This window comes from Macaca fascicularis, chromosome 7, assembly GCF_037993035.2.
Source record: "Macaca fascicularis isolate 582-1 chromosome 7, T2T-MFA8v1.1".
In the NCBI taxonomy this organism is placed as follows: Eukaryota; Metazoa; Chordata; class Mammalia; order Primates; family Cercopithecidae; genus Macaca; species Macaca fascicularis.
Window position 1 is genome coordinate 33,519,314 of NC_088381.1, and position 15,502 is coordinate 33,534,815.

Below are 15,502 nucleotides of genomic sequence, written 5' to 3' on the forward strand. Positions count from 1 at the left end.
CTGAGGCAGGAGTATCACTGAACCTGGGAGGCAGAGTTGCAGTGAGCCAAGATCATGCCCCTGGACTCAAGCCTGGGCCACAGAGTGAGACTCCATCTCAAAAAAAAAAAAGAAAGAAAGAAAAGAAAAGAGAAAGAGAGAGAGAGACTTTTCCAAAAGGCCATACTTTAAGTGAATGAATTTCTCATTTCTCTCAGAATTAACCAAGAGAAGAAAGAGACAAGCTTAAGATTTATGGGTAGTTAACCCTAGAAGCAAATTGCCTTAATGGGAGGAAAACTGAGTAAGTGATTGAAATGCATAGTCTCAGTATGGATTACACAAGTTTGCTTTGAAAAATGCTGAGTTAAAATGCCTTTTAAAATACGGGGTTTTACTGTTGTATTTGGCTGTAGCCTATGTATAACTTATCTTAAATCCTTTGGAAAGAACTGGGATAGTCATATGGAATCCAAAAAGATGCATAAAGAGGCTGTTAAAGGTGGGTTTTTGTGTTTCACTTTTGGGAATCAGAGGCTGAGAAAGCTACATTGTAGTGTAAAGAGCCGTATGCTGAGTATGTCAGGACTTGAATTTTACTATCAACTGTGTTGTGAATCAGCCATTTAATCTTGGACACATTATTTTTGTCTTAGCCATTTAATCTTGGACGCATTGTTTTTGTCTTGAGGCTACTTAAACTGGCTGATGTCCAAATTTCCTTCCACTCTTAAACGTTTCTGATTCTTTGAGTATTATTATGAACATGTGAGATAGGATCCAGTTTAGATTTTGAAGGTAGGAGTTTTATGTAGTGGGAAACCCACAATACTACTAATTAATATTGGATTATTTTTTTCAGAGGCTTGAGTTACTTTGTAATAACATGTTATTTCTTAGAATGTATTAAATGGTGGCTGGGTGCCTTATATTTATCTCTCTTTCAGGCTTTCTTCACTGTTCCCCACTCCTCTACCGCCCCCCTTGAGTGCTGCATAGGATTTTAGGAGAAAAAAACATACTAATGTATCCAAACACTTATGTAATTTATGATCTTCAAATTAAGTTTGCCTTCAGACATGAAATCCAAAGCAATCTTTCTTTTCTTTTTGCTATTTATAGGTTAAACTGAAATGCTGTATTTTACTTAGTTTATTTATTTTTAGTATGTATTATGTACAGTGAAAAGTTAAATTGATTATGTAGTAAGCTAGTTTTCATAGAACCATAGAACCGCATATGTATTTCTAACTGTCTATTGAGAGATCAGACAGAGTGAAGATTTAATGCTACCCTTCTTTATTTTTGTTGCCATTGAAATCCACTCTTTCACTAATTTTTCTCCTTCTATCCTAGTCATTGTCTAAATCTAAAAGGTTTGGTGAGATAGTTAAGAGATTTTTGGTATCATTTTCAAACAGAAATCTGGATCCAATTTCCAGCTGTTATTCCCTTTAACTCTTCTTGCCAAGGAGAACTTTATGGTTGTCTTTGAAGCCTCCCTCAGTACTACTTTATAGGGAAATTATCAGCTTTTGGGGTTTCATCTTTTAACACCATTCACCATCTTGACCATTTTTTTCATAATCATAAGCATAAATGGGTATAATTGTGTTAATAAGAATCTCAACTAAAGTACTTCATTCTCCTATTTTAGTATATTGAATTTCATAAATTCTTATTTAAGTACATTGAGGTTCTTAAATTCAAAAATAAATATTAATGTTGGCTAAAGACTAGTTTTGACTTGTTAAAAATTTGTCAACTTAAACAGTGAAATTGCAGATACTTCAGTAGAAATCACGTAAATGAAATTTATTTAGACTTTATCATATTATGTAACTATTACATTTCTGTCAGCAAATTGCATTATTTAAAAATAATTTGATTTTCAGTAACATCACTAAATGGAAATTTTTTATTATACTTTTTATGACATTTAAAAATGCTTAGTAGACCAAAAAAAGGGTATTAGATACTGCAAAATTAGTAATTTGTTGGAGATACAATATACATGCTTTAAACTTACATGAATTGAACTGTCTGAGCTGCCATTCTATCCCTCTCCCATTCCCATGCTAAACTATAAGGGAGAAACAATACTTTCTTTACAATAATATGAAACCGTATTTGGCAAATGAACTCTATTAATATTGTATAATTATATGTTACTGTATGGGAGTAGCTACACAAAGTCATGTTGATTGAACTTATTCTTTATTTAATAGCTTTTCAAGGGAAATGTTTGCTATGTACGCTAGTTGCCTTACAGGGTCCTGACTTTAATTGTAAGATACCGTGCTACTATAGTAGCCTTGGTGCATAAATGAGCTCCACCTGAGTCACGTAGTTAAGTGGTCACAAACTTCTCATCTCCGTGTTAGGCTTATACCCATTCTTTCAGAATTAGGAAAAGTCACTCTAGCACAGCTGCAGTCTGTGTCTGCCCCTGCTTTTACCAAATCCACCTGAAAAGTAGCCTTGCAGTGTAGAGGTGGTTAAGTTTCTGGTTATCAGAAGTACCTACAGCAGTCCATTCAGTGAAGAGATTTCACTAGGTTGACATAAAAATAGACATTGTGCCTAAGAGTGGTTATAGAAGAAATGGTAGGCATGGTCGGCATTCTTAGGCAATGTGGATTTCACATTTCCTAAGCATGTCTCAGCATGTTTGAGACACCCAGAGGGAAGGAACACAACATTTGTGGTTTGTAAGCTGCAGACCTCTCGACTTTTGTTAGAGTCCTGGTTTCTGCAGTCTTCACCTGCTGCCCACCTGTACAGAGAGCATAGACACACACGTGAACATATAGATAGAATCATGTTGTGAATAGCACTTCCAGTTTTAGAAATTTGTGAATGTGGTGATAAAGGTAAAGCACCTGAGACTGAAAGGAGTGATTAAAATCTCAGGTAGTTTAGACATGGGCAAGAGATCTAGTTAATGAGTTTGTTCCCTCTCTCCCTTGTTTTTTATTCTTTATTACATAGAAATGTTGGTGTACTAGGCATAAAGACCAGAGAATATTGTGGTGGTTCTTGTTCACTAAAGTGTTAATGACTTATTCTAGTTTCAGATTTTTTTTTTTTTTTTTTTTTGTCTTCAGAAGGCTGCGCTTAAGAGCACAGACTGTGAAATCATACTGCTTGGGTATAAATCATAACTCTGCCACTTACTACCTGTGAGATTCTGGACAAGTTATTTAAATCTAGTGTACTTCAGTTTATTCATCTGTGAAATGGGGATAATGATATCTGTTTCATGAGGTTGTTGAGGATTAAATAAGGCAATATATGGAAATTGCATAGATCAATGTCTGATATGTGATGAGTGCTATATAAGTGTTGGCCTTAAACCTATGTATCTCAGAATTCACTAGATCTGTATTTAACAATTACATGAATTTAAACACATGGATACATTTGCAAATATGCTGTATTCTAAGTGTCATATGTGAGAATTATTTGCCAACTCAGTCATGCTTAATTTAACTACTTTTATTTCTTTTAAATGTATGAAGGACATAAATAAAATCAATTTCCCTTCTTCTTCAGCTGTTCATTTCTTTCTTGGGAAAGCAACAGTCTCTTCCTGCCAAACTTGGATATAAAAGTTACCAGTCTCTCTAGTATAACACCTTATACGTAATGGGTGCTCTATACATGTTTGCTGAATATAATCAAATCGGGGAACAATCATTAGATTTACTAGATTAATTAAGCTGGGAGGTTGAGGAAGGAAAGAATCAACGTTGATTTAAGATGAAGCTTGAAGTAGGTGGTGGTGGTATTAATGGTAATAAGTGATTTGGAAACGTACTGTGTGACCATGGGAAAGTTACTTCTGTGTGTCTTAGTTTTCTGGTCTCTAAAATTATGATAATTTTACACGTATTTTGTAGGGTTTTGGTGAAGATGAAATGTAATAATAGGTGTGAAGTATTTCATTTATTGATATAATAAGTGATAACTGCTATTACTATTATTTATAATAATTTGAAGTACATTTTCATAGTTATATTTCTTGATGTACAAATTCTGTTTCTAGAATGTCTAGTTATTTGAGTTTGTGGTAATGTCAAGAGGCCAGGTCATCTTGGTTTCTCTGCCTTTTTAACTGTGTTAGCCAACCTATGCCAAGCTCTGGAGTATTAAAGTACCATTGAGTTTTGCATCCTGGGGTAGGAGTGGGAGAGAGAGAAGTATATTGATGCTCTTTTCTAAGATACAGAGTTGGTCAATCCTTAATTTAAAAGGTAGAATTGAGTTCATTGATAGGAAACTGCTGATAGGAATTAGATTTATAGGAATCATCAGTGATCAAGAGTTGGCATTTTAATCATGAACATTTTTCAGCCTATATATAATCTTATAGTAGTTATTTTTTTAAAAAAGAAGCTACATTAAGTTGAGTAGAGCTTGGGTGCTTTTTAAAAAAATAAATTGCTAAATATCCACCATGGTTTTCTCTTCTGTCTGTATTATGGCTTGCAGAATGAAAGTCATTTATCTTTTTGCTCTTTCTTCCGTCTGTGTTTTACAGTATCATGGAATTTTCAAAACTGAAAGATGCATTGGTTATATATATTCTGTCTCTTTATTTCATACATGAGGAAACTGAAACGACAAGTTTGAGATTTGACCAAGTGTAGATTTGTGCTGTATGTAGAGATTTGACTAGGCTGTGTGACTAGTTAATGACAGCCTCTGGCATGACAGAACTCAGATATTCTGAATCTTATGCTAGTGCTTTTTAACCCCTTTACTTTAGTACTTCCCAACTCAAAGAACTATACATTTTCTGCCATATCCTGAAGGAATGGGACAAGACAGAAGAGAAAGGTGAAAAGAGAAGAGGGTCTGCAGCTGATAAAAGAGGACATGGGACATAATATGATAGAACAGTTTACCTAGCAAGTATAGTGTATTGTGGGGTAGAATAGCAAAGAATTTAAGAGCTTGAGCATTAAAATCAAGCTGTTTTGGGTTCTATTTCTGGCACTTCTACCTCCTCACTCTGTGACTCTGGGCAAGTTATTTGTTTTTACCTTTATCTTTTTTTTTTTTTTCATTGATTTAAAGGGGATGGGTACTAATAATAACTACCTCACTAAAGTTTGGGGCTTATACCTGTTAGTAGAAAATGGAAAACCAGTGTGTGATAATGATTTAGCTTTAAAATACTTGATTTAGCTGCTGTATATGATTCAGCACAAGATGATATCAGAGATTTTTTTTTTTTATTAAGGGATAATAGTAGGTATGTTCTGAGGCTTTTTGTTTTAATATATGCTATGACTTCTGATACCTATAGCAATGAAGAGATAAGAGGATTCCGTTCATTTAAAAAGCATCAGCAGTGGTCATTTAACAGATGTCAAAAACACAAACAGACAGCAACCTCATAGACCCAACTAGGTTGAAAATGAAAATACATGGATGCAAGGATTTAAGTATTTCTCCAGTCTTCTAAAGTTCATAGGCAAAGCCATAGATTGGGGACTTGGGATAAGGGAAACAAAATTAAATAAAAACTCAATGAAAGTAAACATAAGCTTTCAGATTTTATGGAAACTAAAATCAGCCTATAAGATTATCTGGATGAGATTAATGTCATTTCTCTTGCAAATCCTGGACCATTCCTGCCAGATATGGCTAAAGGGAACTTTAATTTTGTTTAGTGCTCTCTCCATTCTTAACAGGAGTTCAGTATTTTTTCGTTAATGTGGACGAGCTTGGCTAAGAACCTCTCTATAGTTTGTAGGTAGTGAGTTAGAAATAGGATAATAGAACCTTGGTTTTTCTAATGTGCTATCTATACAAAAAACAGAAGTCATTCTGACCTCAGCAGGGTGATACTGCCTGGAGGTGTAGAAGGAACTGGTGGGTAGTTCATTTACATTTGACAGCAGATGCCTTAAGAGTGTGTCTGTGGGCAGAGGCAACTTGTAGTTTCCTTCCTCCAGCAGAGCCCAGTGGCATAAGAACAGTATAGGTGGCCTGCTTTTCGGGAGGTTGGACTTAACCATGATCCCCCAATTTTAAGATGCTGAGATTTGTAAATGCATTCAGTTTCTTAAATGTTAAAGGTGAATAAATGTGTATCTTATAGTTCAGGAAATATGCTTAGACATATAAGTCATATTTGCCTAAAGAGTTACTTTTTAGGCTGGGCATGGTAGCTCAACGCCTGTAAACCCAGCACATTGGGAGGCTAAAATGGGAGGATTGCTTGAGCCCAAGAGTTTGAGACTGGCCTGGACAACAAAATGAGAGCACCCTCTCTACAAAAAATAGAGAAAAAAAAATAGCCAGGCCTGGTGGTGTGCAGCTGTGGTCCCAGCTACTCAGGAGGCTGAAGTGAGAGGATTGCTTGAACCCAGGGATCGAGGCTGTAGTGAAGAAAAAAAAAAAGTTGCTGGCTCACAGCTGTAATCCCAGCAATTTGGGAAGCTGAGGCAGGTGGATCGCTTGAGTCCAGGAGTTCAACACCAGCCTCTGCAACATGGCGAAACGCCGTCTCTTAAAAAAAAAAAAAAAGAAAGAAAAAATTTAGCCAGTTGTGGTGTTGGCTGTAGTCCCAATTACTCGTGAGTTTGAGGCAGGAGAATCTCTAGAGCTGGGGAGGCAGAGGTTGCAGTGAGCCAAGATTGCACCACTACACTGTAGCCCTGGTGGCAGAGTGAAACCTGATCTCAAAAAAAAAAAAAAAAAAAAAAAAAAAAAAAAAAAAAAAAAAAAAACCAGAAAACTTTTTAACTCTTTTAAGACAGAAGTGGAGACGCTATAATTAGACAGCAAATAGTTAATTACCAAAATAATTTTATTGGCTACTATGAGATTCCAGAGGAGGGAGAGATTACTTTGGATGGTCAAGAAAGACTTAATAGAGGAGGAAGTGTTTGAGTAGACTCTTAAAGGATAGATAGCATTTGAATAGGGCTGGAAGAAAGTCTGGAAATGTGGAATGATGGAGACAGTACAGTGGTCTCATTACAAAATTCGGTAGATAATAAATCAGCTTACTTTGTGGGAAAATAGTATGAGATGAGGCTGGATAACATTTCTGTAAAAAAAATGTTATCTATTCTTTGGGAGCCAATTAAAAATAGATTTTATACACAAAATGTTTTATAAATATTAACTTACTGTGGTATGAAGAATGGATCCAAGGTGAAAGAGTGGCAAAAAATAGGATGATCTGAAAAGATGGTACATAGACCCACTCATAATGAAATAAGACTTGGATTCGGAGGATAGGAGCCAGACTGCAAAGTTATATAAGAAATTTCACAAAGGGGAAAACACAAAACTGGTACAACTAGGTGACTGGGAAAGATATAAAATCATGTAGACTCACTTCACCCACAAAATGATAACTCCTGAATTAAACTTGATGTGTTTTTTATTTAGGCTTTGTCAAGTTAGCTATGATTGTATTAAACCAGATTGCTTGATTTTGATAAATAGTTTTCCTTATATTAATACCTGGGAAAATCGAGTTGTGTGAATAAAGAAATATAAAATAGCTTTTACTCAGTTGTCCCTTTTGTCAGCATTGATGGGTAAAAGATTAGTGTTACTTTTTCTTCTCTAGTATAGATATTTTCTCAAAATTGTGTGTTTGCTATTGTTGTTATTTTTGAAGGGAAAAAAGTATACATTTTATAGCTACTAGGAGATCAAATACAGTAATTAGAAAGGACACACAAATTTTGAAATAGTATTTTATGCCTCTTGATCTCAGGTACAATACACAAGATGAAGCAGTTAAATAGCAAAGCAAGACAGAAGGGTCAGAGAATTAAAGTAAGTGTTTTCTATATATTGCATCTATGTTCCCATTAATCTCTGTTTTGTTATATAACTGCTCCTTCTGAATGCTCTGATATGAAGAAAACTTTGAGTAAGAAAAAGGGTGTGTTTTAAAGTTAGATTTAAATAAAACCATAAGAGTAAAATGTTTTTACTCTTAGTTGTTTGAAACAGCACCTGCCTATAAATTATAACGTTAATGTTTTTGGATAAGAAAAAATTGGGTTGTGATGATGAAAGCACCTTTAAATCTCTTGCCAGCAGATATTTAAAGTGAAAGAAGGCACCTACTGATCACATTGCCCATGCTTCCATTTTAAGACAATTAAAGCTTCATGTTTTTTTCAGACTAGCCTTTCTTCCTGGGGACAACACTTACTGGGAAGCTTTGCTGTAGATCTTTTTGGAAATAACCTTCATGTCAATTTCTCACCTTACTGTAATTAACTTTGTAGGCCCATGAAATAACATCTTGATCAGGACTGATCTAATCTCTGTAGTTTTCTTTTTTAATCTTCTAACTAATTGTTCAGATTTTAAAGTTAATAAGTAAAAATCAAAGCATATTAATCTTTGAATCTTTATGTCCCTTTTTGTAATTGTTGAGGTCTTTCTTGACAGCCTGTTTAATATTTTTTCCCTAAGTTTAGAGATTGCTTATTCGTGGGAATAAAAAGTAGGATAAATTCTGGCTGAACGTGTTTTTTTGAACCCACTTGGGTTTTTAAATTAATAACAATGAAATCGTAACCAGCACTTGTCACAATTTAGCTTACACACTTTCACGTTACCTGCTTTGATCTTCACACCAGCTCACCAAGAAGCCGTTTTTAAAATCCTCTCCATTTTAGAGGTGACAGAATTGAAGCTTAGAAAAGGTAGATAGCCGGGCGCGGTGGCTCAAGCCTGTAATCCCAGCACTTTGGGAGGCCGAGACGGGCGGATCACAAGGTCAGGAGATCGAGACCATCCTGGCTAACACGGCGAAACCCCGTCTCTACTAAAAACACAAAAAATTAGCCGGGCGAGGTGGCGGCGCCTGTGGTCCCAGCTACTCGGGAGGCTGAGGCAGGAGAATGGCGGGAACCCGGGAGGCGGAGCTTGCAGTGAGCTGAGATCTGGCCACTGCACTCCAGCCTGGGCGACAGAGTGAGACTCCGTCTCAAAAAAAAAAAAAAAAAGAAAAGGTAGATAACTTACCAGATATTAAATACTTAGGACTTTATCCAGGCTGTCTCTAAATTACTGTCCCTTTTTACTATGTTGCATTTGCCAAATTATAAGAGACCCTAGAACGGTTATTTCTACTTGTGCAGGACTTTAAGGACAGAGTCTCTAGAAGTTTTAAGATAACGGTACTGCCATCTTACTTCTTATAAAAACAGTATTTACATTTTATACATTAAAAAAAAAATGAGCTATAGGATGAATCAGACATGTTTGCTTCTAGTTTTTACCACTCTATTTTACCTTGGACGAGAGAGTTAATTTCTGAGCCTCAGATTTCTCATCTCCAAAGAAATTTTTCTCATAGGAAGTGTGCAAGAATTAATAGAGGAAGTTTTATACAGTATTTAGCTCATATGGAAATCTATACATTGTACTTCTTTTTACACTCCCATGAGAAATTTCATGCCCATTTTGATTTAAAAAATAAAAAAGATGTTAGGAATTTTTCAAATCTTGGATGGTCATTGGAGAGGCAGCTGTTTTGAATTCCTGGAGTATGTCCTGAAAAGATGATCAACTATTGGAGTTTTTAAATACCCAGCAAGAAATTTGTTTGTTTGTTTGAGACAGGGTCTTGCTCTGTCGCCCAGGCTGGAAATGCAGTGGCACAGTCATGGCTTACTGCAGCTTTGACCTCCCAGGCTCAAGTGTATCTCCCACCTTAGCCTCCTGAATAGTTGGGATTAGAGAGGTGTAGCACCACACTTGAACTTTTGGAAAGTTCTGTATTGCACCTCTTGGGATTTGGAGATTATTGGGGAAAAGAAATAGGGCAACCCACATTCTTATGAATGTAAATTTATGCAAATCTATATTCTTATAACAGATTGCAGATTAATACAGTCTAGGAAAGGAAGAGGTTTCAGTTCCTCAAATCTGTTTAAAGGGATATGCATCTCTAAGGCATTTAAGAGACCTAAATTAGCTTATGTAGGCCAAAGGATTGGTATCATCAATAATTGTTAGATTTTTGTGTCATGTATTTTTGTTGTCATATACTTAAACACTTTTATTCTGAGAACAAGCTTGAAATGTTTCCCTTCAACATATTGAACTGATGCTTTAACCTTCTTCTTATAAAATGAAATAATTACTTAAATGTCATTTTACATCGTAATCAGTTTGTTGCTTTGTGCGTGGAGCAGAGTATATTCTGGTGTTTAGGTCTGGAAATTATTTTGTGATTAAGCAATTAAGTGCCAGCTGTTCTGAACCAAATATCTTCTCCATGTTGGTAATACTGTTGCATCTTATTGAGTTGACTTTTCTGAGTTTTTGCTGTCTGCATATTACTCTTGATTTTCCACTAATTTTGCCTTACTTCCTTATATTATTTTTCCTCAGTATCTTTCTTTCCTACTTCGAGTTTTGTAGTCTCTTGGAATTCTGTAGGCACATCTTTATGTTGTTAACATGGAAATCCTTTTTTTCCAACTCCTTTCATTCATGAAGCTTTTACTGAGATTTCACTGTTTTCTTGTCACTGAAATTAGTTGTGCAAAACAAAAATCATCAGTTTATATTTCATAAAGGGAGTCCTCATTCTTATGGGAAAAACAGAGATTATTGTACAGTAGAATGATAAAAGCTGTGATAAGGATGGCCTAGGGGAGCGTAAAAGTCCAGAAATAGAAGGAATATTTGCTTATGAAACCTCCAGGGCATATTGTATACAAAGTGAAAATGATAATCTGTTTTGTAACACAAGGAACAGAGAATTTAAGCCTGAGTTCTCTCATTAGACAAATGAACTTGGTCAAATGGGTCACTTTTTCTGGATATGACATGAGGTTTCTTCCTTTCTTTTTTTTTCTTTTTTTCTTTTTTAAATTTGAGACAGGGTCTTGCTCTGTTGCCCAGGCTAGAGAGTACAGTGACATGATCATGGCCTATTGCAGCCTTGACCCCCTGGGCTCAAGTGATCCTCTGCCTCAGTCTCCCAAGTAGCTGAGACTACAGGCCTGTGCCACCATGTCTGGCTAATTTTTTGTAGAGACAGGGTCTCACTTATGTTGCCCATACTGTTATCAAATTCCTGAGCTCAAGTGATCCTCCTGCCTTGGCCTCCTGAAGTGCTGAGATTATAGGCATGAGCCACTGTGTTCGGATGGGCATCAGATTTCTAATGTGTAAAACAAAAATTTTGAATAAGATCATAATTTCTCAAACTGTCCTTAATGGCATATTAACAAGCAGTGTACAAATACAGAGCTTCGTAGTCTAAAACATTTATGTATTAGTTAAATGGGCTCTTTGTGGTATTAGATTTCTTAGTTTTTAATAGGTGGTAGTAAATGATAAATCTTTACGAAAGGAGAAGAATAAACTTCTTCCTACATTTTTTTCCATCATAGAATGCCCTCGATATTACTTAAGAAATGTAGTTTGACTGCTAGTAGCAGTCTCAAGAAATAGCAAGTTAGGCAATGTAAACATTTAGCTCTTAACTTAGATCTATGATCCTTTGTGAGTTTGTTTCTGTATAAGATGTCAAGTCAGGGTCAACGTTAATTTTTTTTTTCGTAAGGCTGTCCAGTTTGCCACCACCATTTGTTGAAAAGATTTTTCTTCCCTCCCATTGAGTTAACTTGTTATCTCTGTTAAAAGTCTGTTGACCATATATGTGAGGATCGATATCTGGGCTCTGTATTCTGTTTTACTGATTTATCTTCACACCAATACCGTAACTGTCTTGATTTCTATACCTTTAAAATAAATCTTGGTATCAGGTAGTATAAGTCTTCCACCTTGTTATTCTGTTTCAAAATTGTTTGAACTATTCTATGTTGTTTGCATATACATTGGAGATTTTAAAACCAGTATGTCAGTTTCTACTAAGCTGTGTAGGATTTTGATTAGGATTACATTGAGTCTGTAGATCAGTTGGAGAGGATCTTAACAGTGTGGAGGCTTTCAATTCATGCATATGATGTATCTCCATATTTAAATCTTTACTTTCCATATATATATATATATATATTTTTTTTTTTTTTTTAACTTTTTGGCAAGGCTTTGCTCTGGCGCCCAGGCTGGAGTGCAGTGACATGATCTCTGTTAGTATTTTTAGATAGTTTTTAGTGAACAAGTCTTGCACATCTTCTGTTTAATCTATTAACTAAATGTTTCATAATTTTTGATCTAAGTATTTTAATTGCATTTTTGGCTCATATCTAATATATAAGACAATGATTTTTGTATATTGACGATGCGTCCTGAAACCTTGCTGAACTCACTAGTTATGGTAGCTTTTTTGGACGTTCTGGAGGATTTTGTTTGAAGAATGTGTTGTCTGTCAGTTAATGAGAATTTAACTTTTTCCTTTCTAATCCAGATTTTTTTTTTCCTTATGGAATTGGCTATAACTTCAAGTATGATGTTGAATAGATGTGGTTAAGAATGGACTTTGTTCCTAATGTTAGGGATAGACAGTGTTTTGCCATTAAGCATGATAATTGCTATAGATTTTATTGATGTGATTTGTTAGATCGAGGAAGTTCCTTTGTCAATGTAATTTGTTGAGAGTATTTAAGAAAAATTGATGTTGAATTTTTTAAAAGATTTTTTCTGCATCTGTTGAAATGGTCAGATGATTTTTCCTTTTTAGTGTGTCACTATAGAAGTTATATTGATTAATATTTTAAAAATATTAAAGCAACGCTGCATTCCTGGGCTATCTAGTACTGGGTTAGTATGTATTGCCATTTTTAAATTGTTTGATTTAATTTGCTAAAATATTAAGAATTTTTACATTCAGGTAATATCGATCTGTAGTTTTGTTTGTTTTTTCTTTTTTTTTTTTTTTTGAGATGGAGTCCTGCTCTGTCACCCAGGCTGGAATGCAGGGGCGCGATCTCAGCTCACTGCAACCTCCACCTCCCAGGTTCAAGTGATTCTCCTGCCTCAGCCTCCCTAGGAGCTGGGATTACAGGCACCCGCCACTATGTCTGCCTAATTTGTGTATTTTTTTAGTAGAGACAGTGTTTCACCATGTTGGCCAGGCTGGTCTCCAACTCCTGACCTGAAGTGATCTGCCCACCTCGGCTTCCCAAAGTGCTGGGATCGCAGACGTGAGCTACCATGCCTGGCGGATCTGTAGCTGTTTAAAAAAAAACGTGTGTGTGTACTTTCTTTGTAAGAATTTGTTATCATGCTAATCCTGGCCTGAAAGAATTAGTTGAGAAGTATTACTTCTTCAAATTTATTGACAAGATTGTTAATAATATTTTCTTCTTTTTAATTTTTGTGTTAGTTACCTGTTGTTAACTAGATACCACAAACTTAAATAACACATTTATTGTCTCATCTATCAGATGGGGGAAATATAGTATTATTCAGTATATAAGTTATATGGGTTAAATTAACTGACAGAATGGCATGGATATTGTTAACAGTGCTGGCACGTTACTCAATAAAACTTAGTTGTGATTGACACTTTATTTTCCAGTTATCAATATGTTTCATTTTGCTTTAGGGTATTCTTTAGCAAATCTTAATGTGACTTCTGCCTGCCTAACAGTATTTGTTCTGCTTTTGGTGCTCCCATTTGAAGCTATGCTGGTGTATCAGCATCTTCTAAACTCTTCATACAAAACCCAGCAAGTTTAACTTGTAATTTGGCAGACTGGTTTGTACTTCATTTAAATTTTTACCGTTTATTATCATCCTGCCCCCTAGACTACTAGGGAGTCCAATTGTAGTAATCAAACCTTGGAAGCTGTAATGTGGTACATGCTTGTCAGGCCCAGACCTCATGAAAAGGTTATTCAGTTTATTAAAATATTTTCAGATAATGTCTCTCTTTTCTTGTGACTGTAAGCTCTTGGAAGGCAAAGACTTTTAGTTATTCTTGCATCCTATCATCTGGCACAATGCCTAATATATTACAGGCAATACTACACATATATACATAGGCATTGTCACTCTTCCATATACATATTTTAATTTCTTTAATTTCATTAATAAGTAGATTGACATATATGAAGAGATAGGTAAAAAAATAAGATGAGTAATGAAGGAGAAAATGGGGGCTAAAAATCGAGAGAAGGTAAGACGAGAAGATGAAGTATCAAAAAACACACCTGGCATTTAGGATAGAGATTGACAGTATGCATTAAAAATATTAGAACTCAAAGCAGACAGGAAATTCATTTCAGTTATTGCTGCTGATGAAAACCTTCATATTTGATCACATGGACAATTCAGTTTGTGTCACAATTAGCTTTAATATTCCTAGGAAGGGTATAAGAAAAGAAAGGTAATACTGTGACCTGTTATGAAAGGAATGCTGGTCTTCTATGTAAGTATCTGAAAATTTTATATTTTGTGCAAATGTAATTAACTCATATTTTTGTAAGTATGTGAAAAGTTTGCATTGGGTGCAAATATAGTAAAGCAGAATCAATTTGGACTAAATGTCTGAATTCAAGTGTAATTTTACTTTTTAGGAAATAACTGCTTTTTACTTTTAATTACATGTATTAGCTGGAACTATTCCAATAAAGTAATGCCACTTAAACTTGCTTCACAGTTTACATACACACATCAGAATAGAGTTTTTCTCTGGTAATGGGTCAGATAGTTATTTCTTCGATTGTGTACTAGATGAAGTTGCTGACTTGTGTTTTCATACCATGTTATATGAAGAATATTACTTTTCACACTAGAATCATGGCCATGGATGGAGATGCTTCCACTGAGAAGCATTAAAAAATCCATGTGAATTGCTGGCACTTCCACATCTCATGCTTACTCCAAGATACAAATCAATGCTTTTTGGTAGAGTAGGGATGGAGTGGAACAGTAGTTCTTTTTCTGCTTTCATTTTTTATAAATTCACATAGTTTGAGTAGATCAATTGAGGTAAGATACGAGTCAGTATATCTGGACGCACAAATAACCACAAAATCCCTCCGCTGTGTGATTTTATTCAATTCTAGTAGATGTTTCTCAAACTGGGAAATGAGTAGCCCCTGGCGGTTGTTCCTCAGCCTTGTTCTCTAACGTCATTAGAGAAGGAAATGCCTTTATTTACTGATTTTTTTCAGTGAAAGGAGACTGACAACCATGCAGAAATAAGTAAAATGTTCTTTAGTTACAAAAGTGCTATGGAAATGGGAGGACAGTGTATTTAGAATTTATTTCCTGTATTCTTTGTATTTATAAGGGCTAACCTGAAGAGATATTTTCTTTAAATAAATCTATAAAGTATTAACATACTAATAGGAAGACTCACAGATTCTGAAGCTGTGATTTTGGGATATTTAAGGAGACTTAAAGATCGTTTTAAAAATGCTTTCTCAAATTAAAACAGTAACTTTCTTAAAAAATAATTTAGATGCTCTTTCAAATTGAAAAATTACAAAAGTTAAAAATGAGGAATTATTCCACATCCAAGAAAAACCTGTTGAGTTATTTCACTAAGCTGCTCATTGAAAATACAAGTCTCTACTGACAGGATTATATTTTAGTTTTAAGAAGC

General features: G+C 35.1%; 1 protein-coding gene across 19 annotated transcripts in view; it reads left to right on the plus strand.

The window, feature by feature from the left end:
- The window catches only part of TCF12 (transcription factor 12), a 375,367-nt gene that overhangs the window by 146,357 nt on the left and 213,508 nt on the right, over positions 1 to 15,502 (plus strand). For 3 of the 19 annotated variants that reach the window (XM_073995877.1, XM_073995876.1, XM_073995879.1), the window contains one exon: positions 198 to 283. The exons of 14 other annotated variants lie outside the window; for them this stretch is intronic. Coding sequence is in view for 2 of the 5 variants with exons in the window: in XM_065547341.1 (XP_065403413.1) it covers positions 7,741 to 7,788 (48 nt within the window). In the remaining 3 variants the exon portion in view is untranslated. Of the gene's footprint in view, positions 1 to 197; positions 284 to 7,726; positions 7,789 to 15,502 lie in introns of all 19 variants that reach the window. 2 more of the 19 variants (XM_065547341.1, XM_065547342.1) reach the window with 1 other exon arrangement.